At 29.5% G+C, this 22,701-nt stretch overlaps 2 protein-coding genes across 5 annotated transcripts in view; one reads left to right on the top strand and one right to left on the bottom strand.

The window, feature by feature from the left end:
* The window catches only part of LOC124490585 (uncharacterized), a 43,815-nt gene extending 39,712 nt beyond the window's left edge, over positions 1–4,103 (top strand). For both annotated transcript variants that reach the window (XM_075730777.1, XM_047053109.2), the window contains 6 exons: positions 557–925; positions 1,147–1,446; positions 1,544–1,666; positions 1,746–1,827; positions 1,981–2,162; positions 2,224–4,103. In XM_075730777.1, the coding sequence (XP_075586892.1) occupies positions 557–925; positions 1,147–1,446; positions 1,544–1,666; positions 1,746–1,827; positions 1,981–2,162; positions 2,224–2,759 (1,592 nt within the window). In that variant the 3' untranslated portion in view covers positions 2,760–4,103. The remainder of the gene's footprint in view (positions 1–556; positions 926–1,146; positions 1,447–1,543; positions 1,667–1,745; positions 1,828–1,980; positions 2,163–2,223) is intronic.
* A 2,385-nt stretch (positions 4,104–6,488) lies between these two features.
* LOC124500423 (uncharacterized) overlaps positions 6,489–22,701 on the bottom strand; it is a 35,280-nt gene continuing 19,067 nt past the window's right edge. For 2 of the 3 annotated variants that reach the window (XM_075730775.1, XM_075730776.1), the window contains exons 2-13: positions 17,013–17,363; positions 16,583–16,921; positions 16,211–16,507; positions 16,039–16,130; positions 13,421–13,841; positions 12,523–12,954; positions 12,008–12,418; positions 11,744–11,926; positions 11,067–11,559; positions 10,573–10,916; positions 7,999–8,819; positions 6,489–7,245 (exon numbers count right to left, since the gene is read on the bottom strand). In XM_075730775.1, the coding sequence (XP_075586890.1) occupies positions 6,832–7,245; positions 7,999–8,819; positions 10,573–10,916; positions 11,067–11,559; positions 11,744–11,926; positions 12,008–12,418; positions 12,523–12,954; positions 13,421–13,841; positions 16,039–16,130; positions 16,211–16,507; positions 16,583–16,921; positions 17,013–17,363 (4,598 nt within the window). In that variant the 3' untranslated portion in view covers positions 6,489–6,831. Of the gene's footprint in view, positions 7,246–7,998; positions 8,820–10,572; positions 10,917–11,066; positions 11,560–11,743; positions 11,927–12,007; positions 12,419–12,522; positions 12,955–13,420; positions 13,842–16,038; positions 16,131–16,210; positions 16,508–16,582; positions 16,922–17,012; positions 17,364–17,582; positions 17,688–22,701 lie in introns of all 3 variants that reach the window. The other variant, XM_075730774.1, reaches the window with a different exon arrangement.

A 22,701-nucleotide genomic window follows, 5' to 3' on the forward strand; every position in this document is an offset into this window, starting at 1 on the left:
TTAATATTCGATTTTGATTTAATCAATTCCAATCGATTTCGATTCAAATTCAATTCAATCATCATCATCATCATTGCTCATTGCTTGGTTGGTTGGTTGTTTGGTCGTTATTTATTTATTTTTTATTTTTTTTTTTGAATCGATATATGTGTTTGCAACGACGGTTTTTTTCCCATTGTTTTGCTTTTATGTATTCTACTCGCGAATTTTGCCATTCGAAATTTTTTCCATTTTTTTTTCTATATTTGAAGCGAGAAAAAAAATCGGTTAAGTTTTTGTTGTCTATTTTGCCGCAATGCAAGAAAAAAAATAAGCGTAAATGGAAAAGGAAAAAGGCATCTTTTTTTGTTGTTGTTGTTGTTCCTTTTCATCCCATTATGAAACTGATGATCCATTATGGTGATTCTGTTTTGTCTTTTTTGTTTTTGTTTTTTTTTTTTTTTTTTTTTTTGGTTTCCTTATTTTCTTTTTTTTCACTCATTTTTTTCTTATTTTTTTTCTCACTATTCTTATATAACACTATGACGATGATGATGATGATGATGATGACCATCAGATACGCCAAAATGTAAACATAAAACAATCGTTGACATTGGTGTTGCTATCGATGAAACGGTTACCATTGAATGTCAAGTGTTGGCTAATCCAGTTAATGTTCGTTTTGAATGGTGGATGGAATCATGGCCATCATCATCATTATCAAATGATTCAAATAATTATAATGATGGCTACAGCAATAATAATCATACGGCAGATATCAAACGAATGAAAGTGAAAACTATCACATCATATACTAGTGTTGGTTTACAAAGCATAGCTAAATATCGTACAGCTAGCCAAAACGATTATGGACATCTATATTGTCGTGCAACTAATCTGGTCGGTCGACAAGATAAGCCATGCGTTTTTCATATCATCAAAGCCGGTACGTACATTATATATATATAATATATACTTGCGCACGTTTTTCGAATATTTTTTTTCAATTTTCCGGAAAACGAACACTGGTGAAACCGAATCTATCATTTTTGTTTCAAAATTTTTCTTTCTTTTTTTTCATATTCGGTAAAAATTTTTTTGCTTTTCGTGTGTTGAATATCATTATTTGGGATTTGTTTTGGCCATTTTTCAATTGTTGTTCAATAGAAGCGCCAAGCCATCCACACAATTGTTCATTGGTGAATAAAACGGCACATTCATTGACGGTAGAATGTTCACCCGGTTATAGTGGTGGACTTGAACAAACATTTTTTCTTCAAGTATATTCTTTGAATCCTAATCGTTTATTAAAAAATTTGAGTAATACACAACAACCATATTTTTCAATCGATGATCTACCGGCCGGTTATTTATTCAAATTGGTCATCTATTCATCTAATCGTAAAGGAACATCTAAATCGATTGAAATTACCGGTAGTACTACTGAACCATCGCCTTGGAAATCTGGTATGTTTTTTTTTCATTTCTATTTTTTTTTCTTGTTTTCAATCAAAATATCATGATGAAAAAAAAAATCTTGAATTTGAATTTACAACACATATAGCCGAATATCCGGCAATGGATATTTCATCAACATTAACACCATTTGCCTTGGTGATAATCGTGATAGTGATCATTGTGATATTATTCATCACCATTTTGGTCCATATTCGTAATCGTATTAAAGGTTTGGATTTGATATGATTTGTAATTAATTTTCTTTAAAAAAAAACTTTGATTGTGTTTTATCATCCATATGCATATAGGTCGTATGCGAACCGTAATACAAACGAATGATTCCCATCATCATAAACCGGCCAATATAACTCCGAAATCCATTATGAAAAAGTAATCATATTTTTTTTTTTGGTAGCAAAGAAAAAAAAATTTTTTATTATTATTTTATACTGCATAAAGCAATAAATTTTGTTTTTTTTATTGACTTATTGAATCATAAATTTTTTTTTGTTGTTGCATTTTTCTTGTTATGAATATTATTAGACAAAAAAGTTGGGATATTACAGCATCCAATGTTTTGACGACAACAGCATCCGTTATGGACAGTACAAACATGGGGGCCACGATGAATGGTCATATTGTACATAATGGCCATGGTCACAATAATAATAATAATAATAAAAATGAACAAGATTCAATATTGAATAATCTAACAACATTCAATGGTAAGCATTATTATTGATTAATGATTATTATGGCTGACAATTACATTGATCGATATTACAGTTGTTGAATGTTTAGATAATGATCAGAATTATGGCCATAATCATTATATTTCGACCATAACGATTGATACGGCGAGTCATCCGGATAATTCTATTAATCATCATCATCATCATCATAATCATCAAACTGTGCCTTATGCTTTTGTGCCTTCATCATCATCGACAACAACAACAAATACTAATACCGAATTCTATACAATGGATCCAATGGGTAAAAATCTAGTCACCGATTGTGATCAAACTAATTCATCATTGTCGGTCATATTGACACCACCACCACCACCACATCATCATCATCTTCAGATTCATAATCATCCATCGCATCATCATTTTATGGCATCAAATTATCATGAAAATGAAACCGGTACCATTGATACATTGTTACAACCATTGAACAATGCTTTACAACAGCGACAACAATCAAACATTGACAATTTTAATGGTACATTTGAAACGGAATGTTCATTTGCACCACTACCATCACAACCACCATCAACCGAAACAATAACAGCGAAAAAAGTGGAAATAATTTCTTGAATTAAACAATATATACCTGGTGGTGAAAATGGTAAAAATTAAATTACCTGCAAAAAGCTATAATTGTATAACAAGATTGGGTCTAACCCGGAACAATAATATCCGATAATTGAATTTTTGGACAAAATATGGCCGGTTATCGAATTCGTAGAAGACAATTTTTTTCTCTTGATTTTCAATTGATGATTTTAACCAGTATCCATACAGTAATAGGATCAATCCAAATAATAATGATGATGATGACAATGATGACAATATGGCTATGAGAGTTTTTATTGAATTGAATAATCAGAATCAGAATCTTTTTTTATCGAAGAAAAAATCTTTCATTACACAAATCAATACTATTTGCCATTTGTTATATTTCAACCAGGAATATTTTCGAAATCAAAGATTCAGAGTCCATTCATCATTCATCAATTGAAAATTGTTGTGAAACAATTCTGGTGAATTAGTGAAAAGAAAAAAAAATGAATGAATGTTCGGTGTCAGAAGAACACATTATCAGAATAAAAAAAACGCTTGAACGGAAAAAGAATTTTCGGATGGATAACGTTAGAAAAAAATATAAATGAATAAAAAAACTACCACCGCATCGTCAAACATCGAAAACATTTTCTTCATATTTATAAATTGATCCAACAGCAGCAGCAGCAGCAGCAGTTTTTTTTTGCCATCACTGTATTTTTCTTTTCTTCTTCTCAATGATTTCAATCATTCAAGCACAAACACATAATCGATATACACCATACACACGAAGAAAAAAAAAATTTTTTTTCTGGAAACTGAAAACAAAAATGAAAGCATAACATTTTTATTATTGTTAACACTATGCACTCTATTACATACATACACACTCACAAACCAATACACATAAAACAAACTTCACTTGATTTTAAGCAATGTATATTTTCAGGAAAACATTCCACTTTCCCTATACGAATTATTATCGTCAAGAAAACATTACCGTCATAATCAATGAATGACTGATGGATAGATGGATGGGTGTATGGTTAGTTAGTTTGTTGGTTGGTTGGTTGGTTGAATGGATTGGGATAACAAAAATTTTTTTTTTGTAACTTGAAATGTTTTGTTTTTGTTAATATTTTGTTTCTTCCCCTATCGTTGATGTTTGTTAATGTTGATGATCATTATTGTTTTGTTTTTTTGCCCAGTTTTGTTTTTTGTGTTCTGCCATATTTAATGTTTGTTTTGTCTGGTCCGGAAATGAAAATGAAAAAAATGATGATGATAATAATAAAAAAAAAATTTGAAAAAAATGAAAAATTTTCATGAAATAATGAAAAAAAAAATTTCATTTTTTTTTATTTTATAAATCAAAAATTATTTTGTAGTTCTTTTTTTCTTTTGACAAAAAAAAATTTAACCCGGTTACCAGTATTTGAACCGATAAAAACCAAACCAAGGTCAACAAGTTCCAAAAAAAAAGTGAAATGGATCTGAATTGCCAATGAAAATAAATACAAAAAAAAATAGTCATCCACTGTTGTTCCAATTCCATTCTATGGCATTGTTTGCCTATTGACAAAGAATTTTTCATCCAATTGTTCAACAAGAAGGGGAAAAAAACGAACAAACGGTGAAACTTAATCTTCATCAATCTATCTATATATATTCTAACTTTATTTATTTGTTTGTGTTTGTCTGTGTCTATCATTGAAACAACGAGAAAGGCAAAAAATGGTAGCGAAAATTTGGAATTTTTCATTCATCGAAAAAAAAGTCATTTGGACACAATTGTATTGTTGTCATTTGTTGTTGTTGAATATTTTGCCTCTCTATAATCAATGTTTCTAATCTTCTTATCATCATTTTGATCAATTGTTTGTGTGTGTGTGTGTGTGATTCAATAAAAATTGTATCATACAATTGCTTTTCTGATCTCTTTTCCCATTGACACATTACGATACAATCATCATCATCATCATCATCATCAACACCTTTATAATTGTTGTTGTTGTTGTTGTTGTTGTTCACATTGCAATTGTTTGTTCATCATCATCATCATCATCTTTAGAATAATAGTAAAGTTTTTATTCTTTTTTTCTTTGATTGAAACATCTGGATAAAAGGATTGTCAATTTCTTTTTAAATCAGAAATTGACATTAACACACACACACACACACACACACTATTTCAAAGATAATGACTACAATATCAACATCGAAATGATCGATCTATGAATTTCCATTCTATTATTATTCTCTTCTATCATTTTATAACAATAGGATCAAATTCATCCATACATCTATAACCAAGGACATTGATAATATATAATGCATTATGATTTGAATCTTATTTTAGCTAGTGTGGTGCACTCTGGCGTTATCGTAATGAATTAAATTGAAATGATTGAAAATCAAAAAACAAAAACCATTATATCCAGAATTTTGTTTAATGTGTGACCATTTTACATGTCAAAGAATGTGTCTTTTATTTTATAATCCATTCGACTGATAAGCCCAGAAGCCTAATTATGTCACAAATCTCTAGAATCATAATATATCCCAAAATGTGGATATGTCGAATGAATTTTTGTTGTTGTTGTTGTTGTTGTTTGTCATTTGATTGTTCCAGAATTTTGTTACGGTTGTTGTTTATCATATCGCCTTCGGTTTTGTTCACTTTGGTGTTAATGTGTGTGTGTGTGTGTGTAACTTCTGGGTGACCATTTCAACTTTTTTTTTTGACTTTTATTTCATGACTAGATATATATGGATTTTGTTATGCTAAAGAATTTTGTTCGAAAGTTTTTCATGTGTATAACCGAATCGATAGTTGTGATGAGCGAATTTTTTTTCTTTTTCTTTCGTATTTTTTTTTTTTTTTGGCTGTAGTTAAAATGCAAAAAGAAGAAAGAATTGGCACTAAAGAATATAAATAAATTTAATTTCTTTCCATTTTTTTTTGGCAAATCCAATTTTCCTATCTCGAATCGATTTTATGCTGCTTCTGTTGTTGTTGTTGTTACAATTGCTGGTCATTCTCACATCCATTTTGTGTGTGTGTGTGTGTGTGAGTATTCCGTTTCCGAAAACAGTCACTCATATTTTTGTTGTGGTTGACAATTGTGCTTGATTTTCCAGTTTTCAATCTGATTTTTTTTCGATATTCTAGTCAATTACAATACAGCAAGCAAACAAACAAGCAACAAAAAATATTTATTCTCAGCTAACCATCAACTATTTCCGTTTCGGTACGATGAACAATTTTTAAATGAATAAAAAAAAAATAACCGCACACAAAAACGTTTGTGTGTGTGTGCGAGCGTTTTTTGTGTATGAAAAATTAAATGATGACAAATGCAAAATAACACTAAAGTTGCTTAGCAAACATTGGTGAGGAAATGATACTCGACGATATGTCTATTTTATAATGATAATGATAATAATCGAATAATAACGAATTATTATAAGTTGGTCAAATGATTGAAGAATCGATTATCTTGTTCATCGCCGTTTATTATTGAATGAATTCACTAACTGGACCATTTTCTTTAACAGCGCGAATCATTCATTGTTGATGTTGAGTATAGCATATCTGTGAATGATATGGGTTTATTATGGCTAAAATCTAAAAAAAAAAGTTTTTTTTGTGCCTCTGATTTTTTCCTTTATTTTTGAATACCGATTTCCGGCCATTTTAAACTTTGAAACAAACGATCTCATCATCATCATCATCGTAATGAGAGAAATAGGGAAACAAAATTGAACAAGAAAAAAATTGTCATTTTTATTATGTTGATTACAACGATGATGATGAGATCGTCAGATGATCATCTTCATTGTGGTTGTAATGATAATGATGATGTAACAACAACAACAACAACATTAATAACATTTGCAATAATAATTGATTAACATTTTATAGCATCCTACATATATAATATATACAGTTATTGTTTATGAATTTTTTTTCACATCATTTTCATAATGATGATGATGATGACGATGTTGAATTTATTATTATTATTAAACATAAATCGCACTTTTCCGGTTTCCGGGACAAATATCTTCTTTAATGATGCGCTTGGCCATTTCATTCCATTTGTTATTCGACAAATCGTACTTTAATGGCCGATTTTGGTGGTAATTGTGGTGATAATAATGATGATGATGTTGATGTTGCTGGTGATAAATTGTTAGTGTTGATCATCATTGTTGATGATGATGATTGTTGTTGCTGCTGCTGCTGCTGCTGATCTATGATTATCGATCCATTTGTTGGTTGATGATGATGTTGATGATGTGAATCAGCAGCATTCGATGCCGTTAGAAATGTATCCATATTTGCCGTTTGTGTTGTCATAATGATATGTGGAAAAGAATTTTTTGGTAAATCGATATTCATTACTACAGGTGTCGCTGTTTTTGTCGTCGTCGTCGTCGTCGTCATTACCATTGTCGCATCATTCGATGATGGCATTGTCGTTGTTGTTGATGAAGATGTTAAGACAAATGAATTCTGGAAAAACAAAACAAGACAAAAAAACAAATAACAACAAAAACCGATTTCAGTCATTATTAATTGATCTAGAAAATGTAAAGAAAATAAGAAAATTTGAAACAGAATAGAAATGAGAAGAGAAAAAGAAAATTCTTGTTTTCATCTCACTGATGATGATGATGATGGTATATGATAGAAATATAATGCAGGTCATTTCAATGGAATTTTTTTCTGAATTGTTCCAGTAAAGATTTTTTTTCCTTGTTTTCAGTTTGGTCTATTTTACGGAAACATCTGATCTCTGACAAAAACCAGCCAGATCTCAAAGAAAAAAAAAGATGCTAATTCAACATTTTTCTCTGTATGTGTGTTTGTTTCTGTTTAAATGATATTCATTCCAGTTGTTTACATCTAAATTAATGGTTTTTTTTTTGTTTTTCTTTCGTTTTTTTCTTCACAGAAACAACAACAAAAAACAATCTTTTTCAGCTATAATACCGGGTGAAAACGAAAAAAAAGGTTAATTAATCAAACCGTCACATAAATGAAATGAATGTCAACAACAAACATTCATATATAGCATATTTCCTGTTGTCGATGAAGATGCGATGATGAAAGCGATTTGAGATCATCTTCATCATCGTATATTCTGTGATACACTAGCTACTCGCAGATATGATGGTTTAATTCGCTGATGCTGCGACATTTGTCGATAAAAATCTAGAAATATTTTTTGTGTGTGTGTGTATGTGTGTTTGTCAAACAACTTACATGATTATTATTATTAGATTGTTGTTCAGATAAATTATTTATAGCAAGAAAATTCTGTTCCTCTTGATGAAGTGGTGTTGATCGTCTCCTATGATAATCTCTAATTGTTGTTGGATTTGTTCCATTACTTATCGATATTGTACTGTTTTCGTTGTTTGTTTCGTAAACTGTGGTAAGCTCATCAGGGACAATATGATTTTTATGATTATTATAATGATGATCTATCTGTGTTGATAATAATGATGATGATGATGATAATGTTGTTGGACAGATTTTTACATGTGAATGATGATGATGATGATGATGATTATGACAGGAATTTATCATTGTTACATTATCATCATCATCATCTTGTATGGAACAAATCTGATTATATTGCTGCTGTGGATGATATAATAGACATTCGATTGGATGATTATGCTGATGATCAGCATTCATAATGGCCAAAGGTTTAGCTGTTGTAGTATAGTTGTTGTTGGTTTCATTAGCGGTAGTAGTTAACTCCAGATATGATCCATGATGATAATAATGATGATTATGATGTGATTGATAGCGATCATTTTGATATTGACAACAATTCATCATTGATGTTGTTGCTGTTGTTGTTGTTGTTGTAGGTGTTTGTGATCGATTCAACATTGTTGATGAACGTCTTGGTAAGGTGGCTATGCTCTTTAGAATATTTTCATTGCCCGATAACAATTGCTGTGGATGATTGTGATTATGATGATAATGTTGTATTATTTTCGATTCACCACAACCATCGATTTTGTATCCAATTGGATCGATCATTTCAACAATATTATGGTTGGCCGTAGAACCTACCAAAAAAAAAACATTTAGAAATTATTTTGATCAATTTTTTATGGATAGGTGTGGCTGATTTTTTATGCTAATAATCTATACACATTTTGATTGATCCAAAACAAACAAAAAAACAAACAGAAAAAAATTGATATTCTGGATCAATATTGATCATTCTTGGGTGATGGCATTTTTTAAGTATTGTTTGATTTCTGTTTGCGAAAAATAATGCAATCATTTTTTGTTTTTTTTTTTTGATTTAAATGCAATCGATTTGAATGGCCTCGAATGAGATTCAAATTTTCATCACGAAAATTATCAACAAAAAAAAAATTTCAAATGTTTTGTTCGTTTCGAATTCTGTGTTTGTGTGTGATGTTTATGCAATTTTTTTGTTATCAAAATTGAATCCAATTGAAAATGTATTTTTCGTTGTTGTTGTTGTTGTCGTAGTTGTGTTTGTTCAAAGCCAATTTGCAATTTGAAAATCAATAATAAAAAGATTTAAAATCATCGCAAATCATCATTTGATTCGACAATTTGCTATTTATTTGTTGGGCATTTGTTTTTTTTTTATTGTCACCGAAAAATCATCATCATTTCCATTAATTTCTTCGTTAAATTTGTGTACTGTTTATTCTTTTTAGTCAAGTCATCTCCCGTTTCTATTGGGACTTAAGTTCATTTAAGATGGCAGTCGAAATTTAAGTCACAAAACGGTGTTTCCATTGCAACTTAACTCACCAATAGAAACAGGGCGTATGTTGACTGTGTGTATATATAATAAATATGTTTGGAAATCCGTTTCCTTTACTATTTTTTTTATCGTCCATTTCCCATTTTCATTTCATTTCATTTCGTATCTGTGAATGGCATTATAAATTATTGATTTTTTTTTCTCGGTCATTTTGAATCGGGATTTTTTTTCTCCACTTTTTTTTCATTTCAAATGAAAATGCAAAAAGAAAAACAAAATAGATGTGGGGAAAGATGGGTGTAACCATCAAGGGCAAAAAAAAGAATGTGAATGTCTCTGTACATCTTGATATCATTGTTTTTTGTTTGATTTTTTTTTCCATTTCGATCATGTAATTGTTTGTTTAGGTTGTGTAAAACTGTAGAAAAAAAATGTCCCAATGTTTCAATGTATGGCCATGAACACCTTATCATTCAAAAACAAAAAAAAAGAGATCAAGTCAAAACTTTTTCTGGCTGTTTGTTTAAAGAATTTCTATGAAAAATTCAACCGAACTGAATGAATTCTGCAATTGGAATTGCAATCGTGGTCAAACAACAATTTTTTTTGTTGTTGTTGTTGCCAATGAGAAATGTGGATAAAACATTTATGAATTTTTTTGTTTCTACTATAGGTTAGTATTTCATATACGATGACAACATACATACTCAAACACTAAACGACCACGACAAATGATTCACATTTTTTTTTTTGGATCGTTGTAAAATTGTATCCGATATGGTTGTATAGACTATGCTACACACAATAATCTGGACTGCAACAAAAAAAAAACAGTATACAATGATTGATACGATTGAATTTAACATTAGCAAATGATGACCATAAATGGTAAATAATACATATAAAACGGTGGTTTCATAATATATTTTCATATCATTGCTAAATTACATTTAACTTATAACACACACACACACACAGAATTAAAGTGAATGGTCAGATCTTTTTGTTTGTTTGTTTGTTTGTTTGTCTTTTGGGCGTTTTATCGTTGATTATAATATATTGGATCCACTTACAATTTGTCTGATGATTATGATTATGATTATGATGATATAAAGAGGTGGAGATATTTTCATGATTTTTGGAATGTTGATCATTAAAATTTGTACTGGTTAATTGTATCATTTGACAATGTTTTGGATGTAGATGTTGTTGCTGTTGTTGTTGTTGTTGATCTTTGACCATAAATGTGACCATTTCGATTGATGATGATCCAGCATGTGATGGTGATAGTTGTGGTGGTGGTGGTGGTTTTTGTTGTATAGTACAATCACCACCATTGATAACAGTAGTATCAAATTTCGTTCCATTTCCGGTCAAATTTAAATTGGTCATTCGAGACAATGAATTTGATCTTGAGCTATATGGGTGATGTGAAACAAAGGAAAAAAAAAGAAAAAGTATTATGGTTAAAACAATGTATCAGAAGAAAAAAAAAGAAGTGGATTCAATGGAAACAAAACAAAAAAAAAACAAAAACAAAAACAGAAAAAAACGGTCAGAAACATACATTGTTTCCGAATTGGAATGATGATGATGATGATGTTGTTGTTGTTGTTGTTGTTGAAAAGAATTACAGGAAGAATGCATGTCGTTGTTGTTGTTGTTATTCTGGTTGTTATTATTATTATTATAATTTGTAATGCAATGTGATGCTGATGATGCTGATGCTTGTTGTAACAATAATAATGTATCGCCGCCAACCTCATCATCATCATTCTTTACTACAATTTTGTTGTTATTATCGGTGATTGTTGTTGTTGTTGATGTTGTTGATGTTGATGATAATGTTGAAGCCATAACTATGGCAGCATCACCACAGCTAACACTCGTACTATTAACGACATTCATAACAGAATTCAATGAATCGTCGTCTTGTTGGTTGTTACTAATGTCAAAAACATTTCCTTCATTTCGTATCGTCGTCGTTGTTGTTGTTGCTTTTGTTTGTTTCACATTATTATTATGATTACCATCGATATGGTCCTTATTGTTTTTAACATCTATTTCATTATTATCATTATCGTTGTTGGGATTTGATTCGATTCGATTCGATTGGATTTTTCATTCAAATCAAACAAAAAAAAGAAAAGATTGTGTGATAAGAGATTTTGAAATAAAAAATTTAAATAAAACAAATATAAACAAAACAAAATAAATGGTAATGGTTATGAATTGAAAATTTACTTGAATAGTTTTTCTTTGCTGCTGTTGTTGTTGTCGTTGTTGTTTTATTTCTTCTTCGTCGTCGTCCAAGCTTAATAATGACCATTACGATAAAAGCACCAATCGATGTAATCAAACAGGCGACAATGAATATTAATAATAGAAATGGTCTAATATTATTCAATCGGAATTGTTCGATATGTTCTGCATAAATGGAGATGATATTCAGAAGATGAGTTTCATCATTTTATTAAAATTAATTTTTTTTATTTTGATAATAATTACCCAATTTTTTTGGTTGTCCAACTAGATTGGTAACTGGTACACGGATACGTTCACTTTGTCCACCACCATTTCGATTTATAGCATAGATGAACATGTTTAGATTATCCATATCATTGGCAGATAAATCATTAATATTGAATTTAATCATCGATGATGATGATGAAGATGATGATGGTTCGCTTAGATTTCTGATTAATTGATTCAAACCATTGTAGATTAATAATATATAATGATAGTTGCCATTCGTTGCCGATAGATGATGCACGCCGTCATCATCTATTGATGAATGTTGTTCTTGTGATGAATGAACATTCGAGTAAAAATAATGATGATTATATGATGGACATTGTACCGTTAAAGATGTTGATGTTATATTCTGTAGTGAGCAATTTTTTGGTGCCATTGGTGTTTCTGTAAATAGTGGATAGGGCGGGTAAGTCATTAGTTATCATCATGAATTCATATAATAAATATATTGGATATATTTTTGTGTGTAGCCCGTTTTTTTAACGCACCTGATTTACGAATATGGTATATACATGGTTGTCTTTGACGGCCAATACGATTCTGTGCAAAACAATATAATGTACCATAATGATCGATTGAACGAGGCGTAAAATGTAATACACTGCGATATGGTGATTCAAGATGATTCTGTATACTCATTAATGGACGACTTCGATTTTCATCGTTACCTTCATCATCATCATCATCATCAACCGAATCCAATGCATTGTTTATGTTTTTGTTGCTCTTGCTCAGATGATGATGATGATGATGTTCAGTGACTGACATATCAGCTGTAGGCGATGATGAATTAAATTCCCAAAAAAACATAACATCACGAGGATCAGCATGGACATTACATCCAATGGACAATTGTTCAAATAATTCTAATTCGAATGTCATTTCATTTATCGTTTCATCCATCGAACAAATTGGTGCGTCTTTTTTCATCAAAAAAAAAAAAAAAAAAAAAAAAAAACAAAAAGAGAAAAACATTGTCAGTACAACGAATTAAATTTCATTCGAAAACAAATGAACAAATAAAAACTGGAAACACTTGAAAAAGGGAATGTTGTTGAATTCAATTTTTTCTGATTTCCAAGAAAAATGTTTGCACACAATTGTCCAAATAAAATTGAAATGAATTGGAGAATAATGTATTTTCAAGCTATCTATAAATGCTCGAGGTAACAATGTTGTTGTCACTATGTTTGTTTGTTTTTTTTATTTGAAATTTCGAAATTTAAATGAAACTGAATTTTATTCTTCTCATTGAATTTGGATGTGTTGATTTGATTGTTGTTGATGACTTTGTTGTTGTATTTGTTTATATATGGAATATCAATTATTGATAGTGGTGGACAGGATTCAAAATATCAATCGCCAATACAATAATGATACACTTACATTTAACATTAAGCTGAACAATTTCACTATAACTTTTACTCAATTGATTTGTGGCCCAACATTGATAGCCACCAATATGTTGTCGATTAACATTATTGATTATTATTGAATTATTTCGTATTTCGATTCGATTAATATTGTCGTTGTTGTTGTTGTTGTTGTTGTCAACAACAACATCATCATCAACATCATCATCGTTGTTGCCACCATCTTCATCATCAACAACAACATCATCATTGTAGTCGTTGTTTTTGCTGTTGTCACGATGGTTAATTATTACCCTGCCATTTGTCATTGGTTTATGGCCAATTAATGTTTCAAATTTTTGATGATCATGATTTGCCATCATATTCATTATTGATTGTCTATCTAATTCCTCTCCATTGAATAGCCAACCAAATTCTTTTACTGGAGGATTTGCCTTTTGAAAAATCAAATTACATTTATTGGATATATATTCAAAACAAATTAGATATGATAGTAGCAAAAAGAAGTAAAAGATCGTTGCATTTGATATCTTTTCGATTCTTTATCGATATCAATCAATTTAATGATGATTTTGTAATTGAACTACTATGAATTCCCTTTAATGCAATCAACCATTTTTTTTTCTTCATAATTTTCATCATTTCTTCACATTTCTCTCATTCAATGTTTACGCCTGACAAGATGCATTCATTCATTCATTGCACGCGATATCAATAAAATTGTCTCAAGAGAGATTGATTTTCGTTTTGTTTTTCTTTTTTTTTTTTTTTTTTTTGGTTTTTATGATGATAATCAAACAATAATTAACTGATCCGAAAAACAAATGATGATGGTGATGGTCACAAACTATTTTGTGTGTGTGTTTGGCTATTTGATTATCATTACATTACAACAACATAACAACAAAAACAACAACTTTTCTCTCAGTTAAAAATATTACAATATATCCATGAAGTGATTCTATCTTTATTGAATAATGAATTCATTTTCACTAGCTTCGGGGAACTAGATCCAAAACCAAAACAAAAAAAAAACGAAACAACAACAACTAGAGGCAATAATCGATTGATAATCAATTTTGATGATGATGACAACATTAACGGGAAAAAATTAAATGACCAAAAAAAAAAGAACGACAAAATCTATTGAATTCATTCACTGTAAATGTTGTTGTTGACAAAAATGAATTCTACTGTTTGGTTGGTTTGTCGATTGATTGACTGATTCGACGTACTCTGTATCAGTTGTTTATTTTCATTTTCATTTTTTTTAAAAATAGGCCATTAATGATCATCAAACAAACAAAACAAGATAATTGGTATATCGAATACCAAAAAAAAAAAAAAAAAAATAGTTTATATAGCCCCTTATTTATTTTCTGTATTTGAAAAAAAATCTGAAAAATACTGAATCGTTAGTGAGTGATGTCATTCAATGATGATTTATTTGTTTGTTTGTTTGTTTATGTGTGTTTTCCATTTGTCTCCAATAGAATTCCATAATTTGTTTGACTTTTATTTCTGTGCTCATTCTGTTACTAAAATATAACTATTTGATCATGATGATTTTGGTAAACTATCGATTGATGATCACTTAATTTATACTGAATGAAAGAAAAAAAATGAAAAGAAATAAAAAATCAGTTCTTTGTTCAAACTCATCATCGTTATCGTTAAGAACAAACAGCTGACGGTTTGTCCATATTGTTCAAACATCATCATCACCATCATCATCATATCACACTAGAGAATGAGTGAAAGAAAAACAAACCGGAACTCTAACATTATATCCGGAATATGTGTGTAAGTTATGAACAATAACATTAAAACAGCCAACCAAATCAGGCAGAAAGAGACAGCATTTTCTTAATGAGAATTCAGTTCATCATCATCATCATCGTCTTTATTGAGCTCTGATATGAGATGTGTGTGTATTTTCTATGAAATCAAATATGATGTGATATGATTTGATTTGATGATCAATTTTTCAATACATCATTTTATCAAGTGTCTAGTGTTTACAATAATAATTTTGATTGGGCAAACCGCTTTTTCACTTTTTGAAATTTTATGCTTCGATTAGCGGAATAACGAGAAAATCTATCATCATCATCATCATCATTATATAACAATGATGAAATACAATTACAATTTATTTTTCTAATTAATGTCAAAAAAAAATTCTAACTTTTCAATGCTCATACAATGCTGAAATGCTGACAAACGATAAATCAGAAATCAAAATTTTAGATTTAGTTGTTTTTTCTTGTCTTGTTTGATTATTTATTTATTTTTTGGTTTTTGGTTTTTGGGTTTTGCAAGAATCAAATTCATGATAACCTGGTCGATGATGAGCGGTTGAAATCCGATTAATTGTGTTTACTATACCATTTGCCATGTATCTATGTTTCAATCAGAATCTCTCTTTCTTTCTCTCTCTCTATCTAATCGTATATATATAATTGAATTATAATCGAGAAATCAAGTAAAGTTGACCACTAAAATAAAATGGATAGATAATTCATTCTGATTTCTTTTTTTTTTTGCTGCTTTTCATTCATTCATTATGAATCATTGATCTTTTTTTTTGAAGATAGTATTTGTTGATTATGATAATCATTGATTACTTACTTGAATGTTACAATCAAAATAAACACTACTATCTTCGACAATCTCTTGTTGTTTAGCATTTGCTCCCAATAGTAATGATAGGATTGGAGCATCTATGTAAATAAATAAATGAAACAAAAAAAAAATTTCAATCATCCCCGATAGAGAGAAAGAGAGAGAGAGAAATAATTACATTGTATATTCAATTCTATTCGATCTTCTAATTCAAATCTTTTGAATTGTGGATTCTTTGCCACACAGCTTAATTGTCGACCATTATCATCGATTGTTGGTATGAATGCCAAATAATTGGTTGTCACTGATCCATCATCAGATGTTGTTTCACTAAAATGTTCCATTAATTTACCATCTTTACGCCATTCAATCTTTGCCGGTGGTCTTGATCCACTTGATTGACATACTAATTCGATTTTTTGTCCAACAGTCATATTATGTAATGGTCGTACAATTTTTACTTCGATTGGTTTTACTTAAAAATGAAAAAGTTTTTTTTTTACAATCAGTTTTGATTAGTTTTCAACATTGATTATTTACGATTACTTACGATTCAGATCGATCAATATGGTTTTTGTAACAGGCACAGTTAGATTGGTATTGGTTGATTCACATGTCAATGGCATCATAAGATGTTCACGTAACACCTTATCAAATTTTATCACATTTTTGACCATTATTGGTGTTGCTTTATTACCATCAACATTATTAACGGTAATACTATGATTACCAATCATTTGTTCGCCTTTCCACCAACGAACTTTTGGCAATGGATATCCGCCTTCGGATAAGCAAGTCAAATTCAATGGAATATCTTCGTTGAATGGGCCAGCAATATCATTGATGTAATTATTACCGGTATCATAGATGGATAGTTTATTGGCTGGTACTGGCCATCATATCAACCGAATCGAATTGAATTGAATTATATTATTTTGTTGAAAAAATTAATGACGATATTGAATTTCCATTACACTTACCTATCACATTTAATTGCATCACTCTATTTATGGTACGATCACGACGAAAATCTACACGACAACGATATTCAGCAGTATCTGTGGCTATTGTTCGTATAAATCGTAGATAAGAAATTGGATATGTTATATTGAATGTTACACGATCATCATCGCCCAATATGGCCATATCATGAAAATGTTTGGCCGTTTTAAGGCTATTGCCTATGCCACGAGCATCAACCGTATAGATTGGTGTAGATTGGTCATCACGATACCATAATATCAATGATACATCATCATCACTAGTTGGTGGTGTTATATTACATGGCAATGATATTGGCTCACCAATTAATGTATTGTATGGCTGATATTCTATATTTGTTTGAAAATAATAGAATAAAATAAAATAAATAAGGTTAATTAGACATTATGTTTCACAACGATAGCCATCATAATCAGCAATAGCATCCTAATTATCATCATCATTTGCTTCCAGTTTTTTTTTATTTTCATTCATTTCTGTCAATTCTGATTTAGTTGATTAGAAACTGTGTGTGTGTGTGTGTGTGTTGGTATGTGTCTTCACTTTACTTTTATAATATCGCATACGATGGTTTTTATTATTACCACCACCAATACCGCTACCAACACCTGGTACGTTTCCATTTCCTTCATATGTTCTTCGTTCCATGTATTCTAGAGAAAAAAAATCAATAAATGTCAAAAACTGGTGGTTATGATTTTATTACATCAAACGATATTATTTTTTTTTTTTTGCCGATTCGATTCACAAACACTTTTGACATTCGGTTCGATTAAATTTGTGAAAGGCTATAATTTTTTTTTCATATATTCACATTTAATCACAATAAACAATGATTGGTTAAAAATGATTCGATTTTTTTTTTCTAAAAAAAAGGAAATGATCAAAAATCACGAATCATTGCTTGTTTGTTTGTTTGTTTGTTGTTGTTTTTGTTTCTATTCAATACACGAACATCAATGATTTGAAATAACATAGATTTTTTTTTGGAACATCTATTTATCTACTATCTAGTCTAGTTTTTTAATTTTATTTTGAGTGATATTTTTGTGTTAATATTTTAATGGATTCTCATCGATCAAAATGTTTTATCTCGAAACAAAAAAAAAACATAATCTATATTTACAATGTCAAATCTTATGATCGTATTAACCATGATGATGATCAGTTGTTTTTCCTGTTGTGACATAACTTTCTTAAATAACAAAAACAACCAAAAAAAAAAAAAAAAAAAATTCGAATCCATACCAAGAAGAAAGATAAATTCTCTATAGAATTTTTCAAATTGATGCCAATGAAAGTCTAAAAATTTATGATCATCATCGTGTTGATGATGATAGAACACCACTATTATACCTCAAACTTAGTTCAATGATACACACATACACACACACAGTTGGTAGACCTAATTGTTGTCTATTTCACATGATGATGATAACGTTGTTGTATAATTCACACATCCTATGTGTGAAATAGACAACATCAATAAACAAATGTGTGTGCGTGTGTGTGTATGTGTGTGTGACCACTGTGTGTGTGTTGTTATGATATGCATATGTGAAAAAAAAATCCATTTATTTGATTGATGTTGTTCCATTGTTGCATATTTCAAACAACAAATATTACATGACTATATCATATTTGTGAGTGTGTGTGTGTATAGTCCCTATGGGTCCTTTACCATATTTGACTAAACATTGGATTGAAATGAATTTTAAGTTCCGCTTTTTCCAGTTAATGTGTGTGTGTGTGTTTTTCCTTTATCCTGCTTTATTTATTCCTGGATGTCTGATATTCTAATTCCATAGTAGCATTGTTGTTCATCAAGGCAACAAGCCATACAATCAAACAGTATTTTTAATGCTTTCGGTTAGTTTTTTTTTGTCGTTATATGAACATTTACTGTAGATCATCATCATCATAAAAAATAGTTATTCCAAGTGAATAAATCAAGTGTGTGTATATCATCCATTAATTCATGTTTACATAATCCACATGCATTTCAGTTATGTGTCAGCCAACGGATTCTATCTTCATGTTGGAAAAAATATTTTATTTAATTAATCAAAAAGAACAATTCTTACAGTTTTCCTATACAGTCAACTTTGCATCACCAGATTCATTCATATTCTATTAACCGGTCAGTGGTGGACTTTTTTTTTCTTGATTTGCTCTCTGTAGAATTCTTTAGTATCTAAACCATTGTTTTTGCCTCATGGAATCTGACTATCTATCTATTCTTTTTTTTTATTACATACGAAAAACGATTTGTTCTGCGTTTGTAGAATATTCCTTGTCTACCATACTCAAAATCGGACCTACACAAATACAGGATACAAGTCTAGAAAGGTTTTTTTTTAGAAATCGGATCAGCAATATATCACTATTGTAAAGAAAAAATCCTCATCATCATTGAAAATGAACACAAAAGCTAAAATATTAAGAATTTGGCTTGTTGTTGTTGTTGTTTTTTATATGTTTTCAGTTTAGTTTAGTTTAGTTTTATGGTTGCTGACTTGATGGTGATAGTGGCTTGAGCACATGTTTTTGGTTTTTTTTGTGTGTTTGGCTTGACATAGACACAGAAAAATATCCATCATCTGTCCATTGTCTATCTGTGTTTGTGTTCAAATTGGAATAGCCAAAGGAAAAAATAGATATAATTCATTGTTCCAAGAATAGAGAGAGAGAGAGATGGAAAAAAACTAAAATGATCATGGTTCTAAAGTCCCGGTTCCAATATTTTGTTTTTTTTTCAAAAAAAAAAAGATGAAAAGAGTGAAAAAAAACTACAAAAATTTTCATTCAATAAATAGATAAACCCCCCAAAAAAAAACTCATCACTTTTAGCAATTACGGCGAATATCATTTAAGAGTTTATTTTTTTAAATAGTGGCTCTCACTATTAAAATTAATGAATTGCCAAAAAAAAAAAAAAAAATTTTTTGCATTTTTCATCACCATCATTACTTCTTTCGATACTCAAATGAATGGTGGATGATGATGATAATAATTAATTAATCACATGACTGGTTCCATAATAATAATAATCTCTTTTTTTTTCTCAATGGCAATGTGTGTTTGGCGTATATAATCCATTTAAAAAAAAATAAATAAAAAGAGAGAGAATGAGGCTTCAGATTAGCTGATTTTTTATGTTTTTTTTTCATTCTGAATGTGTGAATCTTTGGTCTAGCCACACACACACACACACACACATGAATGAAAATTCCATCGATCGATTTTTGCCATGCAGACTGAATAATATAACAACTACAGCAAGAATTTCTCATCCATCAGTAGACTGTGAATGAATTGTAAAGTGCGGACAATGACGATGTTTTGTGTAGCAAACTAAACGATTCAGTTGCCTTTCAAATGTTTCAAATATTCTTTCATTGATGTTTCACATACAAACACACAAAGTTTGCGTGTTTTCTCGCAGTAGAACTGATGATCGACACAACATACAACATAACCGACATGATAAATGCTATTTTAATTGCTTGCTAATAGATTTTCGATGAAAAAACGGCTGTTTTTTTTTGGTGTCTAAAAAAGAAATTCTTCATTGCATCATCATCATGTTTTTTTTTTGGAAACATTTTCTCTGCATTGTGTTTTACTGCATAAATTTTTTTTTTTGGTCATGTTGCCCAAACAACTAACATCCACACACTTTTATTGTAGAATTATTTCTCGAAACACATATATATCGATAATAATAATGATCAATCAGTTTAATTTGATATTTGTTGGTTTGGTTGAGGAATTCAATCGAAAAGAAAAAAATTCAATAGTTGTGATTGTGTGTGTGTGTGTGTGTGTGTGTGTGAAATCCCAAGCTAATAATTATCATTAAATACAGTACATTTCAAGTTTTTATTTGTTGTTGTTGATGGTTAATGTTTGAAACCACTCATTCATCAATTCTATAGTTAATGTATTTTTTTTTTTGGTGTGTTTTGATTAATAATGTTCATTGTTGTTGTTGTTGTTGTTGGTCTTTATAAATCGATTCATCATCATCATCATCTGAGAATTATGCAACCGAAAAATTTAACTCTTTTTCTCATTCAAAACAACAAATCTAAATGGACAAAACTAACTTAATTGTGCGATAGAATTAATTCATCATTTTGAATGAATGAATTTGGTCATTTCGTGTGTGTGTGTATTTTTTTTTTGGTTACAAAATTCAATGATTTCATTTCAATTTTTTTTCCATCAGTTAGAACTTTGAACAAAATTTGTTTTTTTTATATCTCGATTTTTTTATTTGAATGATTTGTTTTTTTTCATCATGTTAGGTTGACATGACAATGTGTGACAATTCTTATAGGACACACAGACACATAAATTCCATTGGAAAAAAAAATTGACATTACATTGAATTCTTTGTGCCTGTGTGTGTGTGTGTGTAGGTTAGCAACTTTTCATAATATCGTATTGTATTGTTTGTAGCATAAAGTTTCATTTTAAAAAAAATATACTTTCAATACAAAATACAAAACATACACAACGTGATATCCTTATTTAATGGATGTGCTATGACATTGTACTCTTTGTTACTGCTGTATTCTTAAATCATCATCATCATCATCATCACTAAGACCATAATGATGATATTGGTGAACTACTACTTGACTACTACTACTACTACTACTGTTGTTGTTATTGTAGAATATCAAGAATTTTTTTTTTCTTAAAAAAAATGAAAAAAAAAATTTTTTTCTTTTTTTTTCATAGTTGAAAATTTCATTTTGTTCCAGGAGACATTATCAATATAGAGACACACGCTCACATTATAGTTGATGTTATTATTATTTTTTTCGACTAATAATAATAATAATAAAGACAACCAACCAACGAGAAACAACAGCTAGTGGGTTGCTTCATTTATTATACAATTGTGCAAAAAAAAAAAAAAAAATTGACACGCTCGATTCACATTTATTTTCATTTTGATTTTTTCTATATGAAAATTTCAAACCAAAAAATAAAAACATTCAAAACCTTTATAGTTTTCCGGAACAAAGTTTACAGGGGGTTATTTTTTTCCTGAAAAAATTTTCCTAATAAACTCCAAAAAAAAATCATCATTGTCCACAAATATCAATTCATTCAACAGACAAAAAAAGAAAAACAATGATGATCAATAAATAAAATTGAACTTTGATTAATTTTCACTTTTCGGTTATTGTCTTTTTAACGGGACCTACTCTAGATTAGTGAATTGTTTTTTTTTTGTATTTTTGAGAATTTCTTTATTTTCATTTTTTTCATTCCTTATTGTCAATTGCAATTGACAGAATTTCAATCATTTTTTTCCTGTTGATTCGAAAGGAAATAATAATTGAATTTTTCTAGTTTTGTTTTCCGGATGAGAAAAAAGAAATAAAGTCTAAACATTTTCATTTATCTTTTGTTTGTTTTTGTTTTTTTTTTGAAGAAAAAAAAGTTTCATTTCATAGTTCACATCATGTTCAGCGACGACGGTAAAATCCGATTGGTGTAACCCGCTTGGTTTTTTTTTTTTTGGGTTATGGATTATCAAACTTTTTTGTTTCTGTCCAAGCTCAAAGATATTAATATTTTTTTTTGTGAAAATCGAACTATATGTAGCTAATGTTGTGGAACAAACAGTAAAAAAAAGTGGAAAAAAAT

The sequence above is a fragment of the Dermatophagoides farinae genome, chromosome 4 (assembly GCF_024713945.1).
Source record: "Dermatophagoides farinae isolate YC_2012a chromosome 4, ASM2471394v1, whole genome shotgun sequence".
NCBI classification, from domain to species: Eukaryota; Metazoa; Arthropoda; class Arachnida; order Sarcoptiformes; family Pyroglyphidae; genus Dermatophagoides; species Dermatophagoides farinae.